The sequence below is a fragment of the Haliotis rufescens genome, unplaced genomic scaffold, assembly GCF_023055435.1.
Source record: "Haliotis rufescens isolate VD_foot unplaced genomic scaffold, xgHalRufe1.0.p SCAF_7, whole genome shotgun sequence".
Taxonomy (NCBI): Eukaryota; Metazoa; Mollusca; class Gastropoda; order Lepetellida; family Haliotidae; genus Haliotis; species Haliotis rufescens.
The window spans coordinates 8,586,553-8,613,432 of record NW_025964361.1 but is presented as its reverse complement, the minus strand read 5'-3'; the positions used below and the strand labels follow the sequence as shown (position 1 = coordinate 8,613,432).

General features: G+C 41.9%; 1 protein-coding gene across 1 annotated transcript in view; it reads left to right on the top strand.

Annotated features, from left to right (window-relative positions):
• The first annotated feature begins 18,811 nt into the window (after positions 1 to 18,811).
• The window catches only part of LOC124144455 (guanylate cyclase soluble subunit beta-1-like), a 70,499-nt gene continuing 62,430 nt past the window's right edge, over positions 18,812 to 26,880 (top strand). Inside the window, exons 1-2 of the mRNA XM_046513861.2 lie at positions 18,812 to 19,182; positions 26,038 to 26,111. Of these exons, the coding sequence (XP_046369817.1) occupies positions 19,180 to 19,182; positions 26,038 to 26,111 (77 nt within the window). The 5' untranslated portion in view covers positions 18,812 to 19,179. The remainder of the gene's footprint in view (positions 19,183 to 26,037; positions 26,112 to 26,880) is intronic.

Sequence of the window (26,880 nt, the reverse complement as noted above, 5' to 3'; positions counted from 1 at the left end):
GAGCAATCAAAAATCAAAGAGGTAAAGCGATCAAATAAAGCGGTTTAATTATGGTTTAAATGCAAGACATTTCAATAAACAAATTAAATCATTAATGAAGATCTTGGGGATGCCTTAATACCAATAACGACGAACTATCACTCTTCACTGTACAATGTGTCTAAAAAGAAGCCCTTTCACAGGTCTTTATATCATTTGTATATGTGAGCGCCGTACGCTTCGTGAACAGAACGTCAATTCAAGTCATGTACTTTATTGTTTTATGGTCATGTTACAAGTTGAGATATTTATTTTTGATGGCGACTATTTTACATTTGGTAAAATTTAAAGTTTAAATTCTTTTGATTTCTCCACCCTTTACACAACGACCACCCATGGTAAACTGACATAGAAATTACATTCTCTAAACGACTTTTTGTTTCCAAGCACACACATTTGTTGAAGTGGTCAAGCAACTCTACTCAGATACACAACTATGTGCGTTGTGATTTCCCGATCGGCAATATCTTTGTCAAATTAGGGGATAGAACATCATCAATTTGTGTTCCTTGCCTAGCTGGGATAGTTGTTGACAGAGAAGGGCATTCTTGTCCTTTTGCGAACACCCGGTGTAATCTCTGGTTATCTATTCGTTTAAATTTAAGTTTATCTTTGATGCCCTATAGAATCTGTTTCGGCAGATAATCGAGACTGATTGTTCCCAAGTTTCTTTCGAACGCTTACACCATGTGATTGGATGTGATTATTATTCATACAGAAAATTATTTTTTTCCAAAAATATGGCGATATGTATGAATCAACAATACCATTAAAATTAAATTCACTGAAGAATAAATACACAACTATGTGCGTTGTGATTTCCCGATCGGCAATATCTTTGTCAAATTAGGGGATAGGCCATCATCAAATTGTGTCCCTTGCCTAGCTGATCTGTATCTCTTTGAGAATGCATCTGACTCTTTCACAACTTTAGGACCCATTGTTTCAGATACATACATAAAGATGACCTCATGTCTTTTGGCAATACCGAGATAAATGGGTATCTTCGATTCACATCATCCATCCTCCAGGGCTGGAAATCAAAGTAACAACTGAGAAATCATATTCAGTTTCCTATCTGGATCTATGCATAGAAATTCACAATGATGGCAACATCTGTACAAAACAGCATGACAAGAGGGATGATTTCGAATTCTTTTTTTTCCATCTCGAACTTCCCCTTTATGTCGAGCAATTCACCATCAGCTATCAGCTCATGGAGTCTACATTTCCCAGTTGCTCAGATACTCGAGAGCGAGTACATATTATTCAAATTTCATGGAAAGACACTTCCTTCCTAAGCGACACTTACTGTAATGGTTCAGATGATTAGACTTTGTAATTTAGTTGACAGCGTGGCGTCATATCTCGACGACGTGGATCATTAATGTTCAGATTACTAATCACTGGATTGTTTGTTCTAGAGTTGTGTGTGAGTAAGTGTTTTGAATTGTTTTAGTAAGGATAGTTGTTGACAGAGAAGGACATTCTTGTCCTTTTGCGAGCACCTGGCGTCATCTCTGGTTATCTGTTCGTTTAAATTTAAGTTTATCATTGATGCCCTATAGAATCTGTTTCGGCAGATAAACGAGACTGATTGTTCTCAAGTTCCTTTTGAACACTTACACTATGTGATTGGATGTGATTATTATTCAAACAGAAATTATTTATTTTTCCAAAAATATGGAGATATGTATGAATCAACAATACCATTAAAATTAAATTCGCTAAAGAATAAATAGCGGTATTCATCACATCGGTCAGTGCGATTACATAATATATAGAATCGTTTAGCGATTGATTTTGTTATTGAAATTCCTTTAGACGATTTTCCAACAGTTGACATGTTCATGGAATGTTGCCAAGGCAGATTAGATAGGGTAAAATGTATTTTAAAGTAACGCGAATCTTGGCAATATATATAACATCTTGCTTTCCATGACGTTTCTGGATGTGGATACCATCTGGTCATGGAGATAGAAGAAAACGTGGTATTTGAGCCTTTCGAAGCAACATGCTTACTCTTTTCAAGAACACCTGGTGTCATCACCTATTTTAAATGCCCCATTCATATAAGATTCGCCGCTAAGTTGCCTTTTAGGGGATTTTGTATTTGACTTTATATATTATGAGGTGGTACAGTCAAGAGACATTGATGATTGGAGAGTAAGGTACATGTTTGCACGTGATGAATAAGATCAGACAGATTGGATGCCTGTATATATAGGAAGAGATTTATATGTAAAACAAAGAAGCATGAAGTCAATCCGGACCCTAAGAGGCAGCCTGTTTCTGGGCACAGGTATTATGTACTCATGTCGTGATGATCTGCTAATGATGCCGTGTTCTGTACTTTCTGTAACCAGACTGCGTGTTCTGTACTTTCTGTAACCAGACTACGTGTTCTGTACTTTCTGTAACCAGACTACGTGTTCTGTACTTTCTGTAACCAGACAACGTGTTCTGTACTTTCTGTAACCAGACTGCGTGTTCTGTACTTTCTGTAACCAGACAACGTGTTCTGTACTTTCTGTAACCAGATTGCGTGTTCTGTACTTTCTGTAACCAGACTACGTGTTCTGTACTTTCTGTAACCAGACTACGTGTTCTGTACTTTCTGTAACCAGACAACGTGTTCTGTACTTTCTGTAACCAGACTGCGTGTTCTGTACTTTCTGTAACCAGACAACGTGTTCTGTACTTTCTGTAACCAGACTACGTGTTCTGTACTTTCAATAACCAGACTACGTGTTCTGTACTTTCTGTAACCAGACTACGTGTTCTGTACTTTCTGTAACCAGACTACGTGTTCTTTACTTTCCGTAACCAGACTACGTGTTCTGTACTTTCTGTAACCAGACTACGTGTTCTGTACTTTCTGTAACCAGACTACGTGTTCTGTACTTTCTGTAACCAGACTACGTGTTCTGTACTTTCAATAACCAGACTACGTGTTCTGTACTTTCAATAACCAGACTACGTGTTCTGTACTTTCAATAACCAGACTACGTGTTCTGTACTTTCTATAACCAGACTATGTGTTCCGTACTTTCTGTAACCAGACTTAGTGCAACAAAGCCGTACAGTTCCACCTGACATCGAACCTCTCCGTTAAATGACCTTGTCTATGAGCCTGACAAAGCAAATGCCCGATTACCTATTAGAATGTACTGGATTACCGTATCGTGTCTCGCAAAGTGTAGACTAAAGAGATGTTGTCATCGTCTATCTAAAGTAACTCACTAACGATTTCTTTTATGTGTATACATGGGATTCGCCATGTGGGGACCAGCACGCGTGTTTAATATACAATGCGGACTATAGATCGTGCAGTGTCCGAGACTCGTAGCTTTGATGCAATGCTTTGCGTGTGAAAGCGAACGCCGTTGTCACCTGTTACACCAGCATGACCCAGCCTTATAAATAAAGTAACCATCTCCCGGGATTGTAACCTTGATGTAACTGCATTTATTGCTCATCAAGACTCGAAGCATTTGGTTCAACAAGAAACGTGTGTTGCAATGGTGACGTTTGTGCTGTGGACATGTGTTGAAGGATGTGATAGTGTTTGTTTATTGTTCTCGTTTGAACAAAACAAATGTGATCATATTCTTGTGTTTCCTTGACAATAATCTGTATATATACTGATTTTACCTTGTACTGTTAAATAATAGTTATACTGTTCCGATATTGGTTATAAAATATGTGATAACCTAGTAATTGTACTGTTAATTCTCGGTAGGTTTTTATATGTCAATACTTTGTAAATGTTCCAGTCACGAAATGAAATACTGTAGATGTGACTTTAAACTCGCTCACTCACTAATATGATTAACTAATCTGACTAGCAGACAGTCTGTAATGGCCACATCATTCCTATGTGTAAATACGGACTTTTTATTCGTAAAACATGGGTGTTGCGAAGCTTACAGTCGTAAATACTGAGTTTGCCCTCCGATCACGCAATCAAACAATGTATTGTACGAATGATGCAACGCGCTATCTCATTCTAGACACAAAAAGACATTCGAGCCTAAAATGATTGACGGATTTTCTTGCAAGTAGCAATTATAAACAATGGAGACTACTTTATAAGTGCATTTTATATTACCATCTCAATCTTCGCAGTAATGCTCTTGAACGCCAGCAGGCTTATTGCATTTAGAATGACAAGCACTGTTACGTGCATATTGAGTATGACAGTATTGAGCGATGCGGCCAGTCAATCATGCCTTGGCTGTGGACGTGTGTTTACACATCAACAGGTGAGGTGAAATAGTCCCAGATGATTGCACTTATGAAGTCACGCATCTCAACACAAACCTGATCTTTTCAGTGAACATGATACAAATAAATGGGCACTTTATACAATTAACAACAAACTAATAGAACGATAAAGGCGTATAATGTACATGCAACTCAATACTGTTTCCTGCATTAGCAACACATTGAAAGCACCTACTATAAACAATATCCTAGTGGTGTTACCTTTCAGGTAAACAATAATTCAAAATGTCCATTTTATCAATTACATTGTTGTAAAAATATAAGTGTATATATATATTGATATTAAATACCACGCACGTGTTACAAATAGGTGTAATAACAAAAATAAGTAATAACCCTGTTTTTTACCGTCTCATATTGCAAACACCTTTTGTCATGACAAATTACCAACACATCGCCCGTCTGATTTTTTCCCAAAGTGTAAACAAAGCTGTCAACAAGCGGACAAGCAAGAATCTAATTGTGTGGAAAGTATAAATTCACTTTCGTTCATTTCCCTGTCGATATGTTTACTCACACGTGAATAAATCATTCTTTTCTTTTAGGTCGTAATGCGCATGCGTGGAAACCAATGCTGTGGCCTTGACCTGACATTTCTCACATTAAAACATTATAACGAGGACTCGTGTACCTGGCATGTATTGTTGTACGATGACAGATCTGAATTCTCTTTATTTTGATTTACGACCATAGGACTGTTTAGCCACAGTCTTTTCAGGAAAGATCTCGGTGTTTAACCAGGTATAGACATTTTACAGGGTATTGAATGCCAAGCCAACTTCGGAGCGGCCAGTGATTGTATGTGTCTAGGGTTTGTAAGTCTATGTTCTGACCTTGGAGACCAAGGTGAGGTGAGGTGAAATGGGGTTTAACGTCGCGTCCAAGATTACTGCACTTATATAACGACGTGCATGCACGTGTGTGTGTGTTTGTGTGGCTGCTGGTACTAGTCCGGACTGATGCCGATTTATAGTGCTAGCTCACTGAGATACCATGCCGCAGTTTAACATGAATACCCCACTCAGACACAGTATACTGACTCCGAGCCGACCAGTCCTTGTTTTAGCCCCTTAATGCCGAGCGCCAGACGGGGTAACAACAAGTACCATCTTTCAACGTCTTTTGATATGACGCGGCCGGGGATCGAACCCCGGAGACCGAGGTAACCATCACCCATTGCTGGTTGTTGAGTGATTCTGTAACTTGGCTGATTGCGTTTCTACATCGTGTCTGATGACATGACTCCATGCTAATTTTATTGAAAAATTAAATTTTTGAATTATTTATTTGTCCCTGTGGTCGCTGCAAATCAATATGCAGAGTTGTTGCCCTTAGTTACTAAAATTCGCTGATTTGGGGTTCGAATCCTAGATTTCCTCCACAGCAAGTTAACACATGTAAATTGATTCCACGACCCGTTAACGTTAGTATCAGTACATTAAAAAAATAAACCCGTTTTCTCTTCCCATTGTCTAGATTCAAAATATAACATACATGAAGGCACATGCGTTTTCGATGAAAAAATCACATTTTGGTAAAAAAATACCAAAATTATCAGTGGTGTCTGCGAGCGAGGGTACCGTCTAACACAGCTGTACAGTTCCTCAACAATATTGAAACCTGACTTTGATATATGCACCAAAGTAATTGGGAGCACAGCCAACATGACGGATCAGATGGTGGGAACACACATCAAGGTGTAAACGATTCTGACGTTTCTTACTGCGCAACCTCACTTGATGACCGAGGTATGGCTATATCAGTATCTTGAACAATGTCTGTGACAATAGTTCCATTCTTAGCGAGCACGACAAGACAGTAAAAACAAAGCACCAGAGCCAGCACAGAGCAATGAGATAAAGCAACAAAAGGCCTCTTAGAACATAGATAAGAGAGAGGGAACCCTGCGTATAAACTGAAGCTTCCCAGGACTCTTCTGACAAGAGCACAAAAGCATTAAACGTTACATATAGTTCCTTTTATTTAACCAGACATATGTGTCCCGAGTTGTATGGGTGCGTTTGTTTGATTGATGTTGTATTTGTGGCCCGTGTTAATTTTTTGACGTCAGTTGAAGAAACTGAGGACTGAAAATAGATTTCTGGTTCGCGCACTACATGAACACATTGCAACCGTGACATCGTCGGTGTCGTAGATTGTATACCTTCATCAGGAGGGGGACCGGTGGCCCAGTCGTCTATGGTGCCGTCATTCACTGTGCAGAGTTGCGGACCTTGTCGTGCCAGACACTTATGGTCATGGGTTCGAACCAATTTCGCAATGATACTGTTTCTAGGTTAATCAGGGGCGGTCGGGTAGCCTAGTGGTTAAAGCGTTCGCTCGTCATGCCGAAGACCCGGGTTCGATTCCCGACATGGGTACAATGTGTGAAGCCCATTTCTGGTGTCCTCCGCCGTGATATTGCTGGAATATTGCTAAAAGCGGCGTAAAACCATACTCACTCACTCACTATTCAGAAAACAATCACAACCTCACAAGTGAGGCTTTCTGACCCAGCAACCCGAATATCCCACCTAACTCACATGATCCACTCTGGTTTATTTTTGAACCGCCGATATGCACAGAGTATAAAGATTGTAACCATGGCTGTATGGTTGTGCTGAAGGAGTATTGCTCCTTTAGAATGATGAATACATACTTATAGAAATGAGCATCCTTACAAACAGAGTATGATTTTCTATGTAATAGCTTCATGTCGATACATAATGTTCCAATATAACAGAAATATTCCATATTATAGACGACTGTAGACTGAACTAGACAAGAAGCCTTATAGACTGCTCTTTTACTGTCGTATAAATATCGAGCATCAATGAGACCCTGTAGTGTTTGTTATCCTGAAACCATATCTGGAGTATGTGAGCCAAGGCTTGAAGACTTAAGGATCTAATGAAACTGATAAAACTGTGTACCCACTTGTGGAAAGGCGATATAACCGTTTTAATGGTTGTAAGTAGTTGTACAGACACAATAAGACTACTGGTAGTTCAATATGTCTAGGTGTGAAGCCTGTTCTGGTGTCCCCCGCCGTGATATTGCTGGAATATTGCTAAAAGCGGCGTAAAACCATACTCGCTAACTCACTCACTCAATACGTCTAGGAATTGCTGTAGTTCCGACCATGATACAATTGTAGTTATTGCTGAGTTAAAACTTAAATCAATGAGACTTCAATGGAATGGTTCAGATGGCATCACAGACACTAGATGTTACGACGTTTTAACCTAACTCTGTGGTTTAGAGGATATAACCTTTTCGTTCAGGCATATAACCAACGTTCAAAACAGCTACCTTCATCTATCCGACGGCAAGTTGTGTTTTGGATGTGTAATCGTTCACGTTTTGTATCCCGTCTCACAGTTTAATGTTTGCAATTTTAAACACAAGACTTAAACATAAAGGAAAAGATGAACACTGCATCTTCATATCATTATTTAATAAAGTTAGGGCAGACATTCTTGACCAGTCCTGAAACTGGGGCATGCATAATTCAAAGGCGACGCCATTCGCTGTACATACTTGCTACCCTAAGGCTCACAAGAAACCTGTGGTCGTGGGTTTGTTTCTAAGTTTGGCAGAACCATATCCGTGCTCACCACTTTATAATTTCATCAAAGTGGAAAACAAATTTAAATTTGCCTCACTTCTGGCTTCAAACCCAACTCACTCACTAGTCGCGAACCCACTGTTTGTTATATCACTGTGGGATATACTACAGACGGAACACAGACCCGCTAAGCTTATTGACAAATTTGAATTATTTTAATTTAACACAAACGGTGTGTATCAGAGAGCATAACAGCCAATATAATATTGAATCAAGGTTGTGGTTCCGACGTCAGTATATGCATGATGGCTCCCCGTATTTCGGGGCACGGGTTGCCAAGTCGTCTAAATCGCCCCGATTCGCTGTGCAGAGTTGCGTCCCTTGGGCACACCAGAAACCTATGACTGTGGGTTCGAATCCCGGTTCGAAACTGATTATGTTTCTAGGTTTGTCAGCACCATACCCGTGCTCGTGGGTTTCACCGAAGTGGTAAACGTCTGAGACCTGCATCACTTCGGGCTTTCCTCCCACATTAAGCTGACACGCCGTGATATAACTGGATATAAGCGACGTTAAACCCAACTCATTCACTCACTCTCCGTATTTCAGAAAGGATGTTTGCTGTATATGACCCCGTTATATTTTCATTCGTCTTAACAGTGATAATATTTACCGAAACCCGTTCTCATTTAAGAAGGAAGTCACCGTTCTGGGTTCTGTTGCTTTTGCATGATGTCCACAACAATAGGGCGACAATTGCATACGATTTTGTTGGTTTGACAGGGGAGTATGTTTACGCACATTTCCGTACTGAATTGGTTGCAATTTACATTCAGCTGACCAAATCAAGTAATTTGCTATGGAATCATGGCGCTGGTTTGTTCAAACAATATGGGATCTTGAAGAAGCTATGTTGCCCCTTTAGTTTTCAAGTGGCAAATAAACAAGGATAACCCAAATGCACCTGTTTTGACACATTTCTGGTAAAAGCTAACGACTTGGTGCTAAGTCATGGAAATCGAAGCATCAGTCAACACAGACAAGAATGTGCCAATTTTGTAGATCGTCATCTGCCAGATAGGGTCATGGTTTAACTGCTGTTGTGCTTCTGTGGAAGTGAAAGTAAACAGCTGCGAAGTCAAACCAACATATACCTCTTCGATCGTCCACTCTTCGTTCGTGAACCAACAAGCACATGGTCGATAGACAATTTCCTCCGTCTCCATAGCTTGTTAAGAAAGCGCGAGGATATTGTGAAACGTCACGTTCTCGTGTGATCAAACCGAGAGTTGGAACAGTTGATGTGACGTCATTGACACGTGACATAGTGTGTGATGATGATGTTCTTCGTTCGCAAGGTGTCTGTCTGTATGGGGTGAGGTGAAATGGGGTTTGAGGTCGCGTCCGAGATTATTGCACTTATATAGCGACGTGCATGTACGTGTGTGTGTTTGTGTGGCTGCTTGTACTAGTCCGGACTGATGCCGATTTATTGTCCTAGCTCACTGAAATACCATGCCGCAGTTTAACATGAATACCCCACTCAGACACAGTATACTGACTCCGAGCCGACCAGTCCTTGTTTTAGCCCCTTAATGCCGAGCGCCAGACAGGGTAACAACAAGTACCATCTTTTAACGTCTTTTGGTATGACGCGGTCTGGGATCGAACCCCGGACATTCCGCTCTTCGGGCGGACGCTCTACCACTAGACCACGGAGGCGGTCCTGTCTGTATGAACTGGGTCATCAACATTTGACTTGTATATAGGCCTTGCATGGACCATACGAGCATCTCTGAGCCGCTCGGCGAAGATCGGGGAACGTTAACCGGGTGTTGTTTTACGCGGCAGTCATAAGTCCAACAGCATAAGCCAGCATGTAATAAATCGAGTCAAGCCAAGACCACCAATGGATGATAACACTAAAAAGATCCTGACACGGCCCAAGCCATTTCATTTCGATGCCATCTTGAAACAATCCATAACATATTGTGACCACCCAATCTTCACTTCTGCGAAGGGGCGGTCGGGTAGCCTAGTGGTTAAAGCGTTCGCTCGTCACGCCGAGGACCCGGGTTCGATTCCCGACATGGGCACAATGTGTGAAGCACATTTCTGGTGTCCCCCGCTGTTATATTGCTGGAATATTGCTAAAAGCGGCGTAAAACCATACTCACTCACTCACATGAGTGGTATTCTCACACCGAATCCTGGGCAGTTGTTTTGGTTTTTGATATACACGCTATGACCAACCATGAAACATTTTCACTCAAATATGAGGGGTTAAAGAAATTTGTTTTAAGAGCAAGAAATCTTCTCATTCCTTCCTTTAATGTGTTGTAATTCACCTCATGGCAGTCTAAGCCCAATTTATATCATGACAATTTACAAATTCTATATTGAACTAAACAACAAATCACTTCGTTTGTGAATCTAAAAAAATAAAACAAATGGTATATTTGGGATAACACTTTCTTAGTAAAGTACAGATTCTAGTGCTTTTTCGAGTTGAGTTCCATCCGGGATTCGAACCCAGAGTGCCAGTGGGGAATCGAACCCGGGCCTTTAGCGTGACGAGCAAACGCTTGAAGCACTTGGCTACCCCACCGCCCCTATTTTGACTTGTACCATATGTTCCCGTGGTTGTTGAGAGGAACCCGGGCCTTTAGCGTGACGAGCAAACGCTTGAAGCACTTGGCTACCCCACCGCCCCTATTTTGACTTGTACCATATGTTCCCGTGGTTGTTGAGAGGAACCCGGGCCTTTAGCGTGACGAGCAAACGCTTGAAGCACTTGGCTACCCCACCGCCCCTATTTTGACTTGTACCATATGTTCCCGTGGTTGTTGAGAGGAACCCGGGCCTTTAGCGTGACGAGCAAACGCTTGAAGCACTTGGCTACCCCACCGCCCCTATTTTGACTTGTACCATATGTTCCCGTGGTTGTTGAGAGGAACACTTGACTTTCCTTTGCATGTGTTTATGACGGATGCCACCGATGAAGCAGGATACGCTTTACCTTTTCGTGAACACCTGGTATCATCATAATTTGATGGTGATCCACAAAAACATGCTTATGATGTTGTCACAATCGTAGAACGGACTCTGCTTTTAGCAGGGATTACATACAAAAATGTTTTGTAGCTTCTACTTTTTTAAAAGTAACACTCCTGCTCGGGGGCGGTGGGGTAGCCTTGTTGAAAAGCGTCGGCTCGTCTCGCCGAAGACCCGGGTTCGATTCCACAGATGAGTACAGTGTGTCAAGCCCATTTTCCGGTGTCGTCCTCCGTGATATTGCCGGAATATTGCTGAAAGTGACATAAAACCATACTCACTCACTCACCCTGCTCGGGATAACAGATTATCCGATACGAGTGAATTAATGTACAGTACACTACGGTTATAACGAACTCAATTTTAGTTCGTTATAACCGTTGTTCGTTATAAGCATATACACAGCAAATGTTCGTTATAAACGTAGTTTACTTTACATTGTATTCCGACCTACGAGGAAATGGGTATGCATTCAAACTCCTTTTTGCAAGAAAGCGTAAAAAAACACTTAAGTTGCCTGGTTCATGAAGAAAAGTTGACCTTGTCAGTCTATTGTTTTTTGGCATTCTAAAAATCATTTTTAGGTTTGTGTTACGTAACGAATAAAAGATCATCTACAGTTATGTACCACCGTTATATAACTCCATGGAGACGCTCAGCAAAGAGTCAAAACAAACTAACAAAAGTTAATCAACATGAAGCAGAAATTATATTTCTCAGGGAGAAACTTACTGAAGATGTTTTCCCCGTTATCTGCGCATGCCCCAATAGCTGAGGTTATTTTATCTACACATATGCAATTTGTTGGCATTTATTGCGATAGGCCGGGGCGCAGGACCAGACGTAATCATTTTAAACATACATAACACTTAATTCTGGTGGAATTTCTTCTTAATCAGCAATTTTCAGAGGTTGATAGGACTCGAGTTTGTCAGCAGGGGTAATTCGTTTTATCCTATTTTTAGTCGTCAGTAAAAACACAAACCTTTCGGTCGATGACAAACACAAAAAGCCAGTTTTCCCATCAGTCCAAGGGTAGGGTATCCACAAGGCCGTGCTCCTCTTAACAGGGTTGAACAATGCGTGTGTGAGTTTGAACAATGAGTGGGTGAGTATGACTTATGTTGCTGGGCAATATTCCAGCAATATCACGATGGGAGACAGAAATAGGTATCGTGTATTGTGACGCTGTACGGACCTGAAATCTCGGCGTGACGAGTGAAGGCCTTTAAAGCTTGACTATCCCATCGCATCTGAAAAATATCGTTGTTATATCAAATAAAATCTATTTATTTTCCTTCACATTTTAAATTGTATAACCCGTGAATTTCCGGGTTAGAAATGATCTTCAGCAAACTGTGCGTGTCGCAATTGGCGAATAACGGGATCGGGTGGTCAGGCTCGCTGACTTTGGAAGATGCTTGTCATCGTATCCCAATTGCGTAGATCGATACTCATGGTGTCAGTCACTGGATTGTCTCGTCCAGACTGGATTATTTACAGATCGCTGTCATATAGCTGTATTATTGCTGAGGGCGGCATTAAACAAGAAACAATCAATCAGTCAAATTGTATATCAATTGAATTTATGAAAATGTTTGAAAACCAATAGGTTCGATGAAGTTCCATGCAAGTGATTTATCCATTAAAATCCACAAGGACAAAATGTTTGCGAATTTCAATTCTTTGCTCAGTCCAAGCAGAATATCAACTAAAATCTAAACTCATTTTCATGTAATCACTGATAGCTTTTAATGATATATTACATCCTCCTCTGCAAAATAGCTTTAAAAAAATATAACAGAAGAACAAATCATTAATTTGTTTTGACCTGATAAGTGATTTTTGTATTCCTTCCCCCAGAGGAACACATGTATGACCTGGACCAATCCCTTTATGTCAGGTCAATAAAATGAAATATAACATAACTTCATTGGTATTTTTTCACAATGGCAACATGAAGTAAAATGATGATTTTATGAAAAAAACCAGTGCTCTCGAATCTTACCATTGAATGTAGAATGTTTGAAGTAACACAGAATAACTCGCGCTAATACTAAGAATACATTGACTTAAATATGAGGTGAGGTGAAATGAGGTATAACGTTTCATCCAAGAGTATTGCATTTATATAGCGACGTGCATGCACGTGTGTGTGTGGCTGCTTGAACTAGTCCGGACTGATGCCGATTTTATAGTGCTAGCACACGGAGATACCATGCCGCAGTATAAAATGATACCCCTCTCAGACACAAGATTCTATTTTATTACCTTAATGTCGATCACCAGACAGGGCAACAACAAGTACCATATTTTAACGTCTTTTGGCATGACGCGGCCGGAGATCGAAGCCAGAACCTTCCGCACTCCGGGCGGACGCTCTACCACAAGACCACGGAGGCGGTCGACATAAAAATGAAAACAAAAAAAATATTCAGTGTCAATACTTTGCTTTTATCGTTCGTTTATCATATATCAATTTTACTTTTAATTACAGTGCTAATTTCGTACGCATTAGGAGTGAATGGTTCCAAATAAAAGCTACCATGACAATAACACTGTCCCATTAACCAGTCGGAGGCTGCCGGAACTATTTTCTTCTCATGAAAGTCAAATGAATAAATATTTGAGTGAGTGGGTGTGTGAGTTGGGTCTAACGCCGCTTTTAACAGTATTCCAGTTATATCGCGGCGTGTTAGACTAACATATAGTCTCTGAAATGAACATATCGTACAGAAAAAAACAGTTGTTCAGTTATCTTCATAAAAATCTAATAAAAAGGGAGCCCAGTGATTCTCTTCATTTTCCTGATACTGCAGTAATCTAGACTTGCCAAACATTATAGACTTGCATGGGCTGTAGTTGTTATAAATGTATCAGGGTCTGTAAGACAGACTAGCGGCGTGTCAGCTTAATGTTGGAGGAAACCCTGAAGTGATGCAGGTCTCAGACGTTTATCACTTCGGTGAAACCCACGAGCACGGGTATGGTGCTGACAAACCTAGAAACATAATCGGGGCGAACAGGGATTCGAACCAACAATCATAGGTTTCTGGCGTTCCCAAATAAATATTTGAGCCTGACTAATGATACCGATGGTACACAGTGTCTTTGCAGATACTTAAACAAATAGTCCACACATTTACATCAGGAACAACGAATGAGTCACATGTTAACACCAGGAAAGTAGGCGGTACGTTTATCCAACGATGGAGTCACTTAAACTAAGCTAACATAAATGAACGCTTAAACACGAATAAAAAATACTTCTGCGCTCAATTCCCACTCGGAACGGTAGATGTTTTTTTGCAGGTTGTTGGGATAATGACATTTAGATGTGTTAGAATTGCAAGATTTCCTGATACAGCTGTGCCGCGAAAGCCATGGCCTAAAAATATTTAACCCCGTGTCCTTCTAAAGGCCTACTCACTGAATGTCGAACTGTACTCACGTTTTAGAATTATTAAATTAAATGCAATATCGCCAAAAGAACACAACAAATGGCTTACCGCATTGTATGATTAGTGGATCGAACCTCTGTTTTCTGAGAGGAGCTTACGCACTTGGAACAACCACAGACAAAGTTACTGCTCTTTGTCTGCGGTTGGAGAGTTGTCTCCCTTGGTGCAATGCGCTCGTTAGCGGTAAACATATGCTTGGCGGCAACAAGACATTTTTATTCCTTTTGTAAATAAGTGCGTCTAAATATATAGCTGGCAATAACAGGTTTGGGTACTATCTGTTCCAGGTAACGAACTTGAAGAACCCGAGAAGATCTATTTATGGTTTTTTGAATTCCTTTTTAAATTCACATGATATACACTGTCACTCAGAGGAGATTAGAAGAAGCTCGTTAGTGATAACCCTTATATCCGCACACTTGACGTTATAATATTCATATTCGAGTGTTTTCTTGTGGGACATTTCAAGGGCAAGGATTGGTCAATGGTATTATACCAATATTAATATCGGTCACGGTTGGCCCAGTCGGTGAGGCGCCGCGATTTGCTGTGCAGAGTTGCGTCCCTTGGCCACGCCAGAAACCTATGCCAGGATTAACGAAATCAGGGATATGTAATAATGCATCCCTTTACATATATCATAATATATGTTAAACTTTCAAAAGAGTTCATGTCTTGAATGCAGGTAATCCGGATTAACAGGGACTGGATTAATGTGTTTTTACTATATGTAAATACAGTAAACTACGGTTATAACGAACTCAAAGGGACTACTAATTTTAGTTCGTTATAACCGTAGTTCGTTATAAGCACATATACAGCATGATTACAGCAAGTAGTCGGGACCAAAAAGTTAGTTCGTTATATCCGTCAGTTCCTTATAAGCGTGTTCGTTATAACCGTAGTTTACTGTACTCGAATAATCTATTTCTTCGTCAACATAAACATTAAAAATAAGGCCATCCAATCAACTGGATTGAACCCGTGGTCCAGTGAATACAGTGTGTCTGCCTGGATAGTGCCTGGTGACGTTAAAAGATGTTATCCTGCCTGACACTCGGCGTTAAGGGGTTAAAACAAGGACTGGTCGGCTCGAATTCAGTATACTGTGGACCCGTGAAGATCCGGGGTAGAATAGGTCTTCAGCAACCCATGGTTGTCGTAAAAGGCGGCTAACCGGATCGGGTTGTCAGGCTCGCTGACTTGGTTGATGCATGTCATCGATCCCAATTGCGTGTATCGATGCTCATGATGTAAATCACTGGATTGTCTGGTCTAGACTAGATTATTTACAGACCGCCGTCATATAGCTGGAATATTGCTGAGTGCGGCGTTAAACAACAAAAAACAAACAGTATACTGTGTCTGTGTGGGGTATCTATGTTAAACTGTGCTACAGTATCTCAGTGGTGTAGCTTTATAATCTGAAAACGTCAACGCCAGAGAATAACCAGACTCCATTATCTGACGAAGACTTCACAGGGTGTAAATTGCAAAAAAGCGGTGAGTGAGTGAGTGAGTGAGTGAGTTGGGTTTAACGCCGCTTTTAACAGTATTCCAGTTATATCGCAGCGTTTCAGTTTAATGTGGGAGGAAAGCCCGAAGTGATGCAGGTCTTAGACGTTTACCACTTCGGTGAAACCCACGAGCACGGGTATGGTGCTGACAAACCTAGAAACATAATCGGGGCGAACCGGATTCGAACCCACAATCATAGGTTTCTTGCGTGCCCAAGGGACGCAACTCTGCACAGCAAATCGCGGCGCCTTAGACGACTGGGCCACCCGTGCCCCCCGCAAAATAGCGGTGAAAATTATATGAGTGTCTCACTGAAAGTCAGTGATGACACCAGGTGTTCGCCAAAAATGTAAGCATCTCCCGTGCAACAGGCATTACTCCGGACTAAAGCTAGTACCATCAGCCACACACCTGCATGCACTCCAATTTATATATGTGCTAACATCTTAAACGCGATGTTAAACCCCATTTCTCCACCACATCCAATCCTTTGAACAAAATTGATCAAAACAGGTAGAATTATTACCATAGTTCCACTGACTGCACACATTGTTGCCTTGTAGAGATGTGGTAACTAGTTATGTATCAGTGACTAAAACCAATAAGCAAATTTACTTCATTCATCTAATGTCGCAATTACACTGGCAACATAACAGACATCCCATAATACGTCAAACTCAAATGATACCTCGCTGAAAATATCCCCCTGAATGTGATCACCCATACCCTCGGCCATGTTGCAAAATATATGCGTCAGTATTCCTGTAATGTTGCAGCAAGATTACTTATGGCGGTGTTTGTGTTATAAATGAACATTTTCAAGTTGGCGGCACGTGGTCCTGTGCACAGCGCACAGGTCACCAGTCAGGTGAAGTTAAGCAACGTTGGTCGCGGAGAGTCCTTGGATGGGTGACCGTGTTCGACAGCTTGGCTTCTGGCAGTCTCTGGGGTTTCGACACTGAAGCACATACAGCACATGTGGCGTCTCCTTGGGCAAGCGGACCGCCTCCGTGGTCTAGTGGTAGAGCGTCCGCCCGGAGAGCGGAAGGTCCGGTGTTAGATCCCCGGCCGCGTCATACCAAGACGTGTCTGACTGGGGTATTCATGTTAAACTGCGGCATGGTATCTCAGTGAGCTAGCACTATAAATCGGCATCAGTCCGGACTAGTACAAGCAGCCACACAAACACACACACGTACATGCACGTTGCTATATAAGTGCAATAATCTTGGACGCGACGTTAAACCCCATTTCCCCTCACCTCACCTTGGGCAAGTGACTTTGTATGAAATGTGCCTCTGTTTCACCCAGCAGTTAATGGGTACCCGGTAGGATGAGATGGCAATGAGGTTAACCTAGCGTCTCCCAGGCAGTTTGGGTTGTATACTCCCAATAAAATGGTGTAGCGCTTTGAGCATGCATGCGGGTATAGCGCAATATAAATAGACCTATTGGTAGTAGTAATAGTAGTAGTAGTAGTAGTAACCGCTAACGTTTCTAATAGCAGTCTACCGCCAATTCCGATACAAAACAATTTCAAATCAATAGTAACAGCTTATATCACATTTACAGGCTCTTTTCCGATGTGGTAATTTGGCCAGGAATAATTCTTATCTGTGTCTGAACAGGGACGGGTGGAAAGGCACGCTGACTGACCTGATTTACTCTCGATATAAACTGCTGTCTTCGGCGAAAGACAGACAACATACAGACACACATCACAGACACAGACACACATCACAGACACACATCACACATCACAGACACAGACACACATCACAGACACACATCACAGACACAGACACACATCACAGACACACATCACAGACACACGACACAGACACACATCACAGACACACACGAAACTGGTGCCGGGCAAATTGTTACATAAATCTATTTGCATGTTTGATGGTGGCCAAAATTGTTTTGGTCAAATCCAATTTTCAAGTGTATACTTTCTTTAGCTCATTAGTTTATTTGTAAATTACAGTTATTTATAATGAGGTTTTAAAACTAAACACTGACAGAGGAGGAGAGATCTGGCAGTGAGTTTATTGAAAAACATAAATGTCCGGCAATACAGCTGTAGCTGAATAAAAAACCCTGTCTCCTTAAAAAAAATCCTGGATATCAAATAGCAAGTCCCTTAGTATTACTATCTCTTGGGAGACAGACCGCCTCCGTGGTCTAGTGGTAGAGCGTCCGCCCGAAGAGCGGAAGGGCCGGGTTTCGATCCACGGCCGCGTCATACCAAAAGACGTTAAATGATGGTACTTGTTGTTACCCTGTCTGGCGCTCGGCCATGGTATCTCAGTTAGCGAGCACTATAAATCGGCATCAGTCCGGATTAGCACAAGCAGCCACACAAACACACACACGTACATGCACGTCGCTATATAAGTGCATCACGACGTTAAACCCCATTTCACCGTATCTCACTTCTTGGGAGAGAGCCCAGAAGATTGTTGGCTGCAGGGATACTTTTAAATTATTTTGTTTATTTTATAAAAGTTAAAAGTTAAAATAGCATAAGGACAAATTTAAATGCATGTTCCATGCTTCTTGGATTGTTTTAATTTATTTATGACTGAAAATAACAGCTACTTCACGATAAAATAAGCATTTAGAATGGAAATGTACAGTTAGGCCTGGAAACACATTAAAATCTTTAATTGCCAGCACGTGCTCGTAACTAAAACGAGACACATAAACGCCTGAGTTTTCGATTAATTACAAATAAAACAGATTTCCAAAATAGTGCTCACCTATAAACGGAAAACGGATCTAATTTTATCAATACCACAACTGCCTGCAACTGTGATGTTATAAATAGGCTACGTTTCTCTTCAGCGAGTAACACGGCTACCGCGCGGATCGTTTCGTTTCGTTATTGGTGAAACGCGCTGGCGTTGCCGATCCAGATTTTCTAATCACTCCGATCTAAACACATGTGCCGGGTGGTAGGGAATGTTTACAAATGCACTGATATGAACTAGGTTGCGTTTTCAATGGTTTACTTTGAGTGTGTGTGCCGCACTGACATTAACCACTCGCGTCTATCGCAACGCCATTGTGTCGAAGGGGTGAAGGTGGCTTGTGTATTTACGGTGTTGTCAGAGGGAAGTGTTATGGTCGACCAAGCCTTGCCATGTCTCAACTAACATAGCGAGCCTAACGGACCACTCCACTAGCGTTCGAGACTATCTGATACACCGACGGAGCGTATTTGTGTAATCCCCACAATAAGCAAAAATGGTGAGTACATTTCCTGGGTGCCATTTTATTCTCATGCATGTTTTGCCCTCGCTCTTCGGCTAACCTCTTTTTGTCACGATATCGGTATTTTTTATATGCGGAAAGATCGTGTATATGTTAATCACTGTTTTCTCACCTTGCTGCTTGATGTCTGTTATTTACAATATTTGAGGAACCGATATGTTTCTTTTAAACATGCCAGTGTATTAACTCTTTCTTTTAAGTCGTTAAGATTTGTTAACAATATTCTTCATTATTATATTCTGATTGAATTAAAATTTCGCATATTGCAAATATGCAATACATGTATTTATTTGTTTAAAAAGCCTCATTAAGCGCCCAACTCGATCGATCTGGTATACAATGAGGTTCATGAAGATTTAATATCTGTCCCATCACGTGCAAAACGAGACTGATGCACGAAGAAGAAAATCCTATTGATATGCAGGTGCGAAGTCAGGTGACAGAAGACTCTCCTTCATGGACCCCCCCCCCCCCCCCCCATATACCCATATATCTCTCACCCCCTCTCCCTGCAGCCCCTTCACCCTGCCCAGCTTATGAGCAGCCTGTGCCAGTCCCAAGGAATTCATTGATTCTGCGAGGATTTTGTTTAGAGTTTACGATCTGATCGGCAACTGATCTCGCCAGGCGCGGAGTTTTATTTGATAGATCGATATGCTGAGTAACAGTGTAGGGTCGCGGCCCCTGTTGTGGCGAGTGTCGATCAAGAACTCGCCCTCCCAGCGGGGCGGTGTGGGCCGATATGTAGACAATAGCCACACAAGTAGATCTCTTTACGCTGAGGCCAGTGTTAGGACGACAACTGGGCACTGCTCTTACTGGAACACGTACTAGAGAGGGTTCCCCCCTTTCGCCCTGTACACGGGCGAGTGTTAATGCCACATACAGGTACTCTTACTGGAGCTGTGATCTTCAGTAGAGCTCTGTAGGCAATTCGCCATACACTGAGTCAATGTATTGGGTCATTTTAGAGTAAGTTTCGTCCTGGTATTTGTTCGTACTTTTGGAGACTAGGATTATGAGATTCCCCGAGACCAGGGAATTCCCCTTATACTTGGACCTGCACTCGAACAATCCATACCGTGGAATTCCCCGTATACAGTGACCAGTATTAGATCATTCTCGATCAGTGAAAACCGATTATCCTGCTCACAGTACTGGTCCAATTCTCAATATACTTGGACTAGTGTTTGATCAATCTCGACCAGGGATTCCCCCTTATACTTGGACTTGTGTTTGATCAATGTCGACCAGAATTCCCCATTTACTTGGACTAGTGTTTGACCACTCTAGACAAAGGAAGCACCCTAATATGTAGATAATTGTTTGATCAATCTCAAACAGTGATACCCCCTTATATTTGAACTTGTGTTTGATCAATCTCGACCAGGGATTCCCCCGTACATTTGGACTTGTGTTTGATCAATCTCGACCAGGGATTCCCCCGTATATTTGATCTTATGTTTAATCAATCTCGATCAGGGATTCCCCCTTATACATTGACTAGTGTGAGACAACTCTAGACAAGAGGACCCCCCTAATATGTAGACAAGTGTTTGATCAACCTGGACCAGGGATTCCCCCTTATACTTGGACTTGTGTTTGATCAACCTCGACCAGGGATTCCCCCGTATATTTTGACTTATGTTTAATCAATCTCGATCAGGGATCCCACCTTATATTTGGACATACGTTTAATCAATCTCGACTAGGGATTCCCCCGTATATTTGGACTTATGTTTAATCAATCTCGACCAGCGATCCCCCCGTATATTTGGACTGGTGTTTGATCAATCTAGACTAGGGATTCCCCCGTATATTTGGACTGGTGTTTAATCAATCTCGACCAGGTATTCCCCTTATACTTGGACTAGTTTTGATCAGTATCGACCAGATTCCCCAATATACTTGCACTACCGTTTGACCACTCTAGACAGGGACGCCCCCTTATACATTGACTAATGTTTGATCAATCTCGACCAAGAATTCCACCTTAATTCCTGGACTGGTGTTTGATCAATCTCGACCAGGGATTTCCCCTTATACTTTGACTTGTGTTTGACCACTCTAGAGTAAAGCCATGGAAATTCTTCCTATGCTTAGTCCACCGTGGTGATTCCGGGTTAGAGTTGGCCCCAGTAACTGATGCTCGTCGTGAGACGCGACTCAAAGGATCGGGTGATTGGGCTTGGTTGATGGCGTGTCATCGTACTCCGACGGTGTGGATCATTATTCACAACATCAATCACTCGATTGTCGTTTGATTGTCTGGACCAGATTGGATTATTTACAGACGGCCGTCATAGAGCTGGACTACTGATGAGTGTGACGTTAAACAACAAACAATATCATGCTTAATTGTACATGTCCAGTACTCGAAATATGTTGACCAGGGTATTCCCCTTATTGGGGACAAGTATTAGACACCGCTAGCCCAGAGAAATCCCCATTTCATTCGACCAGTACTGGACCAATCCAAAACAAGGAATTTCTGTTACACTAAGAACAGTATTAAATCCGTGAATATCCGCGGTAGAATAGGTCCTCAGCAACCAATTCTTGCCGTAAAAGGCGACTATGCTTGTCGTAAGAGGCGACTAACGGGATCGGGTGGTCAGGCTCGCTGACTTGGTTGATGCATGTCATCGTACCTCAATTGCGTGCGGGGGGGAGGGGGTGGCCCAGTCGTCTAAGGCGCCGCGATTCGCTGTGCAGAGTTGCGTCCCTTGGGCACGCCAGAAACCTATGATTGTGGGTTCGAATCCCGGTTCGTCCCGATTATGTTTCTAGGTTTGTCAGCACCATACCCGTGCTCGTGGGTTTCACCGAAGTGGTAAACGTCTGAGACCTGCATCACTTCGGGCTTTCCTCCCACATTAAGCTAACACGCCGCGATATAACTGGAATACTGTCAAAAGCGGCGTTAAACCAAACTCACTCACTCACTCACTCACTCAATTGCGTGGATCGATGCTTATGATATCAATCACTGGATTGTCTGGTCCAGACTCGATTATTTACAGACCGCCGTCATATAGCTGGAATATTACTGAGTGCGGTGTTAAACAACAAACAAACAAACAATAACTGGATGTCTGTGATTTTACCAGCTGAACTTTCCAATACACCCCTTGACCTCCCATCTCGTGGACAAGACAGTTCAGCTTGTAAAATCCTTACATACGGCTATTAACATATACATACTCATACTCATATTACATACGTCTTCCACGTTCAGTGCAATATTATTTTTTCCTTTTTCCGAACTTTCAATAAATCCCCTACCATGGCAACAGTTTATGTAACACAATAGACGTTTAGAATTGGTTAGTCGTGACGCAGATGTATTGTACCATGCTAGTAGTTGTTATTTGCATGCTGCGTTCAGTTTTATTTACACACTACAACGTCAATCTTACAGGTCAGTGCGGGCATCAAGGTGTTACTTCCTTCTTAGTTACGTTTTGAACACCATTGTGACTTGAATGGGTGTTAGTGCTACAATCTCGTGGGTTGAGAAACGTTGTTAAATAGGAGTGAGTGAGTTCGGTTTAACGCCGCTTTTAGCATTATTTCAGTTATATCACGGCGTGTCAGATTAATGGGGGAGGAAAGCCCGAGGTGATGACATCATATTATTCCATAGTGACGTCAATTCACTTCAGAGTGACATTATGTTTCAGAGTTTTCACGTTAATGAGAGTGCTACGAACAATTACTGCTAGCTTTTGTATTTAATAATGTCGACAAACGTTATGTGTTTACATATCTGAGACTAGAAATATATTTATCTCCTTATAGATGATAGTTGCAACAGCGCAACGTCAATATCGATACAACACTTTAAAAAGATAGGGCACGTTATATGATATGAAAATAAACTTTAAAAAACCCAATCACCATTCTGGGCATGTGTTTGGGTAGTGTAATGCGCAGGAGCATAGCTTCAAGGTAAGGCGTAAGCTTGGCACGACGAAGTCCTAGGTTCGATCCCCACAAGACCATTGACGATCCGGGGTAGGATAGGTCTTCAGCAACCCATGTTTGCACTTAAAGGCGACTATCCTTGTCGTAAGAGGCGACTAACGGGATCGGGTGGTCAGGCTCGCTGACTTGGTTGATACATGTCATCGTACCTCAATTGCGTGGATCGATGCTCATGATGTCAATCACTAGATTGTCTGATCCAGACTCGATTATATACAGACGTCATCATATAGGTGGAATATTGCTGAGTGCGGCGTTAAACAACAAACAAAAAACATTGTTCCGAATAAAGTATATTTTCATGTGCTACACCCCTTGATGGCATCTCGCCGCCGTGATAGGGATGATGTTTGGTTAAAAACGGCGTAAAAGGCAACTCATTCACCATTTCGGTGGTATGGACAGAATTTTAGCCATTTTAGGTTAAATGATTCAGTTCTTATAGCTTCAGGGGCGGTCGGGTATCCTAGTGGTTAAAGCGTTCGCTCGTATCGCCGAAGACCCGGGTTCGATTCCCGACATGGGTACAATGTGTGAAGCCCATTTCTGGTGTCCCCCAGCCGTGATATTGCTGGAATATTGCTAAAAGCGGCGTAAAACCATACTCGCTCGCTCTTATAGCTCCACTCCGCATCAGAAATCTGGCGTGGACGGCGGCGAGATGAATTGACGCGCGCTCACTAAGTATATGTCGTTCTGATCTTTACTTGATTGAAAATGGTTCTTTACAATAGAAAGTGTCGAGTTGCGGGTTAACATGTCGTATCCGTGATACATGCCTTGCCGTAACAGTAAATCGGTGCGACCTTATGTATGCTAGAAAGAACACAAACAAACCCAGGATTGATATAGTGCACAAACAATGTTCAATCGCGACCACTTTCCTTCAACAATTGTCCGCCATTTCTTCGGAGGAGACATGGAAACCGCTGTTAGTTTCTGTGTGAATAGTGTCCTCTGAAATCGGATAACTTTACTCAGCGACTTTTCAATAACAGGCGTGTCGATAATGGAACTCGCCACGATAGGAATTGTGGTCATTATAGTATTAAACGGCTGCATAGAATACCCCAGACCTCATTAGACTACGCATCATCTTTTCGACCGGTCATTTTGAAATGTTAAGCTCTAATCATCCAATAACTTTTCCTTATGCTATATTATCGGTTAGGTATGCATCGGTACTCCCATTTCGTTTGTTCAATGATACGGATCTTGCTTTTATGACTGCCTTACACGTTGTTCCCAGAACGCATGGGGAATGCGACCTTTTGACCCCATTACTATGCATAATTATTTTTACCTGTTGGCAGTTATAAAGCGGATGGTTCATGCAAACCGGCAGAATAAATATATGAAATAGAAGAAGTCTATAATGGATACGGGTATCAATAAAAATAAACATCGATTGCTATTTAGCGGTGTCGTTTCAAGTTGATTTATCATTAAAAAATCTAAAGCAACGTTAATGTTCACAACAAGCCTAGACTTGGTCAGGAAATCTATAGATTTTAGAGACATGTATATAGATGGAATCATTCCCTCGTAGCCGCCCACTTTATTATGACTGTAAATTTTTGTTTTGGTAATGGCGAATCGTGGCGTGTTAGACAACTGGGCCACCCGTGCCCCCTCGAGTTAAGTACTGGCCAGTTTGACAAACGACGGGTCGATGTAGTAGGGGGAGACAGGCAATGGTGGTTGTCCTATGCGAGGACTGTGGTAGGGGAGACAAGTAAGGGATGCCGTGTAGCTATTACTAAAGGAGCGGAATAGGTCCCAACCCCACTAGGGGCGGTCGGGTAGCCAAGTGGTTAAAGCGTTTGCTCGTCACGCTGAAGACCCGGGTTCGATTCCGGTCATGGGTACAATGTGTGAAGCCCACTTCTGGTGTTCCCCACCGTGGTATTGCTGGAATATTGCTATAAGCGGCTTAAAACCATACTCACTCATTCACTCACCCAACCCTACTGGGGACAAGGGTGCTCCAATCTGCTGCAATTTGCTGTTCAGAGGTGTGCCCCTAAGCCGTGACAGGATCCTACGACAATGGGTTCGAATCCCCGATTGGTATCCTTTGTTAATGAACACCATGCTCATTGGTTTTACCAAAGCGGTGACGTCCACTTCCTGCACTCTATAAGATTTTGCTGAAATGATAAACTTACGCCCTATTATAACAGTCGCTGCATAAGTGCAAAAATCTTGGACGCGACGTTAAGCCCCATTTTCATTCACTACCACCCTGATATAACTGAAATGTTGTTCAAAGCACATCAATTTCCTTATACCACCCTGAAGGGGGCACGGGTGGCCCAGTCGTCTAAGGTGCCGCGATTCGCTGTGCAGAGTTGCGTCCCTTGGGCACGCCAGAAACCTATGATTGTGGTTTCGAATCCCGGTTCGCCCCGATTATGTTTCTAGGTTTGTCAGCACCATACCCGTGCTCGTGGGTTTCACCGAAGTTGTAAACGTCTGAGACCTGCATCACTTCGGGCTTTCCTCCCACATTAAGCTGACACGCCGCGATATAACTGTAATACTGTTAAAAGCGGCGTTAAACCCAACTCACTCACTCACTATACCACCCAGAAACCTTTTCCAAATCGCAGACAATCATCTTCCCAAAATGCCACAATCATATAGTGTAAGCGCCCAAACCTTTGCACATAGATCCGCGGAAGATATATGTAGAACTAAGAACATGACAGCAATGGCCAAAACAGACACCGTTATGGAATAACCAAACGCAGGAGGTAGACATGTAAGCAATTGTCGGCATGTCTCCTCCCCATCCTCTCAATGTGGTGATGCATGTTTAAGATGATATTTGTTGTGTTGTAGTACGGGTTCGTGAATCACGCCCTGGAGCTGCTGGTGCTGAGGAACTTCGGGCAGGAGAAATGGGAGGCCATCAAGTAAGACTAATAGTGTTTTTGTTACCATACAGTTTAGGTGCACGGGAAATAACAAACAAATAAGATAACTGTTGCCAACAAACAAACAACGATCAAACAACAACACGCTTCACTCGGGACAGATGTGGACAACATGTATTAGGGGTTTGTTTTTATTTGCACGGAGACGATGTTCATCGTGCATGGAGGCTGATGATGATAGTACTTTGTAATACAAGAAGGAATTTCGTGTCTATATATATATATATATATATATATATAAGCCTCCTCAACAAAAATAGGAAATAGATGTGGTCCCGGTTTATCGATCGCCTTTTTATCTCGAGACCTGACTTTAACCATTATTGTCTCGTGGTTGAGAGTTTTTTAAAACTGTTATCACCATACAGGTATTGTCCATAACCACTAACATAACACGATGTGGACAGGTAAGGAAACAAGTCATCTAATTTAAATCAGCTTCCGATGACATACTGCAAATTTCCGTTTTTTTTAAGGAAAAAATAAACAAGGCCTCCTAAACCTCAACCTTCTTACCCCAGTTTTGATGGAAACTATTTTTTTGGGACCAGAGCAAACTCATGCATATCTATATCTATATAACTTTATATATCAATATATATCAATATCAATATCAATATATATATTATCTGCGTTGGTGATATATGTGACTCTACAGTAACATACCACGATGACGCCTATAGACAGTAGTATCTTTTTACGTACAGTACCTAAAATCATCGCAATAGCATCTGTTATTATTAGTATA